At 41.8% G+C, this 5,000-nt stretch overlaps 1 protein-coding gene across 1 annotated transcript in view; it reads right to left on the bottom strand.

The window, feature by feature from the left end:
- Positions 1-781: 781 nt before the first annotated feature.
- The window catches only part of LOC132384652 (RNA-binding protein Nova-1), a 246,023-nt gene continuing 241,804 nt past the window's right edge, over positions 782-5,000 (bottom strand). Inside the window, exons 6-7 of the mRNA XM_059955986.1 lie at positions 4,967-5,000; positions 782-1,110 (exon numbers count right to left, since the gene is read on the bottom strand). The exon at positions 4,967-5,000 is cut by the window's right edge and continues 4 nt beyond it. Coding sequence (XP_059811969.1) covers positions 1,086-1,110; positions 4,967-5,000 — 59 coding nt within the window. The 3' untranslated portion in view covers positions 782-1,085. The remainder of the gene's footprint in view (positions 1,111-4,966) is intronic.

The following is a 5,000-nucleotide window of genomic DNA, read 5'->3' on the forward strand; positions in this document are numbered from 1 at the left end:
TCTAATTGCGGGTGAGAAGTAAATAGTTTAACTTCTTAAATCAGTAATACCCACTCCACGAAACTGCCTTCCATTCAACGAGTATTGTTGGTGTTCTCGAAGTGAATAATTTGGGTTACAAGGTGCGTATCGGGGAGAATAAATTCAGCAATAGCAAAAGGGGGCCGCTTTGCTAAAGCGATAGCTAGCTTCCTCTCCTTTCCCGTCTACTTATCTGTTCCTCGCTTCATGCTTTGACCTTGCATTCCACCTATAATGAAAGATCGCTATCAACAACTAAATGAAACGAGGATCGATCAAAGAAATTGCGATGGGAATGTAGATTCGCTCAGTCTACGTCGATCTGAGTGACACGGTTGCGGCACCGTGTTGCGCAGAACACAGATCTTATACCCTTAAAAGGTACTTCGATAAATTCAGTGCGGGTTAATATTCCACCGATCACCGTACACACACTAGTCATTGTGAAGATGCGGTGTCGCCCCTTCACTGTCAGGAGATGATCAGAGCCGGACACCTGGCAGATTAATCTCCTCTCCCTTCCAAAAAGGCCTCTTCAGTTTAAGTGTCAAGGAACAGCGGCAGGATAGCAGCATCGGAGCATGGACAGAACGCACTTGTAGCAATCTAATGTAACAATTTTATTCAGAAAGCAAAACAAAATGCCGCCACTTTATTCAAAACAATTTCGCGATTAAAATGGCTTTATAAATTGAATTGGTATTCTTGTTCTCAATTTGAAAACATCATCGCAGTCACGTGAAAAAATAACAGTACTTAAAACAAAGGAATTGAAAATAAAGGTATACGGGAATCATCGGAAAATAGAAAGTGAAAAGAGGGGCGATTTAATGAAAGAGAAGGCAGACTGTGTTAGAGCAGCGTGCCTTGAATCAGATATCAGTGTGTCGCAGTTGGGTGCAATCATTCATTTCAACGCCAGCCAACGAAACCCTGCTCTCTCCGCAGATTTGTAGCTGTCATTGTAGTTGCCAAGGTCTGTCTCTCCTCCGTGTCCGGGGATACTCCGAGTGCGGTAATCTTATTTCAGTTACCGCTGGGGATCTGGTACCCTTGAGACCAATTCACAGTAAGGTAGCCACCTTAACTCTGTTTGCATTCGAGGGAGAAAGAAGTGACAATGAACACCGTAACCCTGGCAGGCTGTTCACTCCATTGAGCCTACCGATCCCGCGCACCGAATCGCTTTGTACCTCACCGAGGCACAACGAACCCAAATCCAACCAGAGGAGTCGGCGCGGCTCCATAGTGATCGCAGTACCTGGCCAAGCCGGTTGCAGAAAAGGTCGCTGTGGGTCGAAGTGTGAACAGCCAGTTACGAGATCGGAGAAAGTTGGGGAGAGGGAACATAGCTTCCACTGCATTTAACTGAAATGTTATTCCTTGCTTTGCTGGTGCCGGGAGTGAGGAGTACATTGGTAGACAAAACTAACGTTGGGCAGTCAGCTCGTGTTAAATGGAAATTATTTGGCCAAAGTCAATCTAACAAAATTGCCAATCTATATTCACTTTCTAGAATAAAATAACCCAGCAGGTCCGTTTTCCCACTGCAGATACCAGTTCATTTCCCACTATACTGCGTGCATTTTTTAATATTTCAAGTGAAGAGTATAGTGAATTATTGTTTTAGTTTATAATTAAATATTTCGTTGGAATAGATTCTAGTCACGATCACGGGGCAGCGCCGTTTTCCGCGCACACACACAATACATACAATAAGATGACGTTCAAACTATTTTCTAGAAAACTATTATTTGTCTTTTAATTGATATATACAAATAAAATACATCTATCATGTCTAACTGTATACAAGAGGCGACTGAACTGTATACAATTTAAAATATCTAAAATATAAATTTACAAGTCAACATAAAAGGGAAAGAGAACTGGGAACGCCGATTTCTGATACTCTCCGACCTCAATTTTCAAACCATGACATTTTTGACAATTGAGATGTCAATAAGAATCCTAAAATTATAGAAAATGTCCCGTGTGCACAGTTTAATAAAGGACTCATATTTGAATCGTTGAACACTCTATCTCCTTTACACAGTTGCAATTGTGACGGTAAGGATGTGCATCAGTAATAGGGAAATGAAACGAATCCGGTTGCTTGATTTGCCCAGAGTAAGTTATTCTATATCTTCACAGTAGCCCTGAAAAGTCTTGCGTGGTTCAACTCAGTTGCCGAAACACCTGCAAGATTTACTCTCTCGCACTTAGAAACACGCAATCCCAAACGTATTGTGGTAGGCAATTCAGATCTATTCTAGATTGTTTAATAAAATTACACCTGACATTTGTCAATAGATGTGCATTTACCATTGCAGGACAATGACAGAGAATGGTTTAAAAATAAATGATAGGCCTGGGTTCTGAATCTTCAGAAAATTTAGGGGAGTAGGACAAAAACGGAAGAGGGGATGTACGGGTGTATCAATATTGGCAAAATGGTGTGTGTGTGTATACTGGAATTAAGGAAGAGATTTTGGGAATTTCTATCGACTGTCAGCTCAGGGTAATGAAAGACCAAATTTATATGATAGAATGAGAGAGAACAATTGCCACAGACAGAATGGTGACAGTGGACGAGATCAATTATTTAAATATGGACGCAATTAACAGGAGGAGTTTCGAGTGAGAAGAAATTTTGCAGGGCCTTCCTGAGAACTTTCTGATCTGTGTGTTTTTGTTCCGATAGGGAAGCTACCGTTGGCTTTGGAAATAATTCGGATGACAATCTAGAAAATACAATCTGGAAAACGATATAGGCCATTCCAAGGTAAAATCTAAATGGAGAAGGGCCAGTTTCAGTGGGATAAAAACAGATTTATCCAGGGTAAAGTGGAGTCACAATTTGGCAGACTGAACTATCAAGTGTGAATGCTTCAGCCATAGTCTAGGCACAGTTCCACGTGAGCGACGGGTAGGGATTAAAGCCAGAGCGCCTCGGATAATCGAAAAGGATGGGTAGTTAAAAAAAAGAGCAGATGTAAATGACTGAATGATATATTCCAGGTTGTTAACAAAACTGAGAATTAGGCTGATCCCAGAACGTTCAGACGAGGTTTTAAAATAAATAACAGATGCAAAGAGAGCACGAGGAGTCTGGCAGCACACATAAAAGGGAATCCAAAAATATTCCTCGAGTGTGTGAGGCGGGGCCTATCAGAGATCAAAAGGGAAATCTGCTCTTGGAGGCAGAGATATTAAATGACAGCATGGAATCAAAGAAGAAAACTCTGTCAGAGTCTCGTCAAAAGAAACCATGAAATTATGTATGAGATAACAAGAGGAAATGGAAAGGCCAGCTGAATGTAAAGTGGGTAGGTCACCTGGAACAGGCGGGTTGCGCCCTGTACAGCTGAGGAACTAAGGCAAGTCCGGCCCATAATGATTCCGGTCACATCCAAAAAGCTTTATGAATAAACCCAACATCACAGACCAGACAGGTTACCTTCGGTAGTGAAAAAGTTCTAGCAGCAATATCAGGAGTAGAATTATCGACCCTTCGGCACATATAGATTGAATAGAGAAAGCCAGCATGGAATTGTTATAGGCAAATGACATTCAGCTAACCTGACAGGTTGTTTTTGACGAAGTGACAAAGAGCATAATGAGAGAAATGCAGCTAATCTGGCATATGGGTTGCCAAACGGCATTTATTAAGATATCACACACAGACATCATCGAGATTCAATTGCATGCAATAAAATGGGCTGTGATGGTTTGGGTGGGGAATTGGGTGTAACAATGAATGTTACTTAAAAGGCGGCACCGTAGTAAGCGGTGAGCGCAACGCCATTACAACGTCAGCAACACGGGTTTAATTCCGCCGCTGTCTGTAAGGAGATTGTGTGTTTTCCCCGTGACGGCGTGGTTTTCATCAGGGTGCTCTGGTTTCCTCCCACATTCCAAAGACGTAGGAGTTAGTAGATTAATTGATCACATTATGTAATTGGGCGACACGGGTTCGTTGGACCGGAAGTACCTGTTACTGCGCTGGATCTCTAAAGGAAAATCGTCAAGGTTATCAGAAGTGAAGAGTACTGTGAAGTTGCCTAGAGTTCATTCCGGAACCGCGGTTTTTGTCTTAATGTATTTTAATGATTAAATTTATTTTTTTAATATAAAACTTTAAAGTGAAGAGGCTGGTGAAATAGGTGACCTTGTTGCTGATGTCATATCTTGGTAGGAAGAATGGTAAATCGCGACATTGCAACATTAACTAAAGCAGTACAAGGAGATTGGGTTTGTTTGGTTCTTTAGTGCATTATCCATTGAAATTGCCGGATCCATTGAAAAGGCCACTGAATCCCAGGCTTTGCGCACAGAGGCAAGGTGGATAAGAAGACGCGAAACCTTGTTGAACGAGTGTGGTCACAGTTTTAGAGTTGTCTCTATGGGCTAGGGCGGATTTAAAGTCTTTGCAGAGGATACAGAAGAAATGTACCAAAATGATTCTACGGCGAGGGGGTTTGAAAAGATAGGATTTTCTTCTCATAAGGGATACGGTGGCAGGGGATATCCGATAAAGATGTTTAAATTTACTCCGGGACATAGCAGATGTCGCGAAGCCGATAAACCGAGGAACCAACGTGACCTTAGTCTTTTTTTGAAGCTCAGCGGGTGTTCGCGGAAAGGGTTGCACTGTTACATGGTTATGATGAGACCATCCTGCAATTCTGTTATCTACCCGTCAATCCGGTCAGCTTCGTATATCTATGTTTTTATGATGCCAGGTTGTCTCAACTTTCAAAAGCAAGTAGCAACGACATAGTCACGTGTACATCAAAGCCAAAGCTTTACTAGCAGATCATGTAAGCGTGAAATAAATTAGACTTTATTAGCAATTATCGAAGCCGGGCAGTGTTTGTCCTCTGACATTTGTTAGGTATGTGCACTGCTGAAACGAAGCGTATTTACTTTTCAAATGCACTCTTACCGTATTGTATACGTAGATATCCGCGTTGAACTGG

Source organism: Hypanus sabinus, chromosome 2 (assembly GCF_030144855.1).
Source record: "Hypanus sabinus isolate sHypSab1 chromosome 2, sHypSab1.hap1, whole genome shotgun sequence".
Classification (NCBI taxonomy): domain Eukaryota; kingdom Metazoa; phylum Chordata; class Chondrichthyes; order Myliobatiformes; family Dasyatidae; genus Hypanus; species Hypanus sabinus.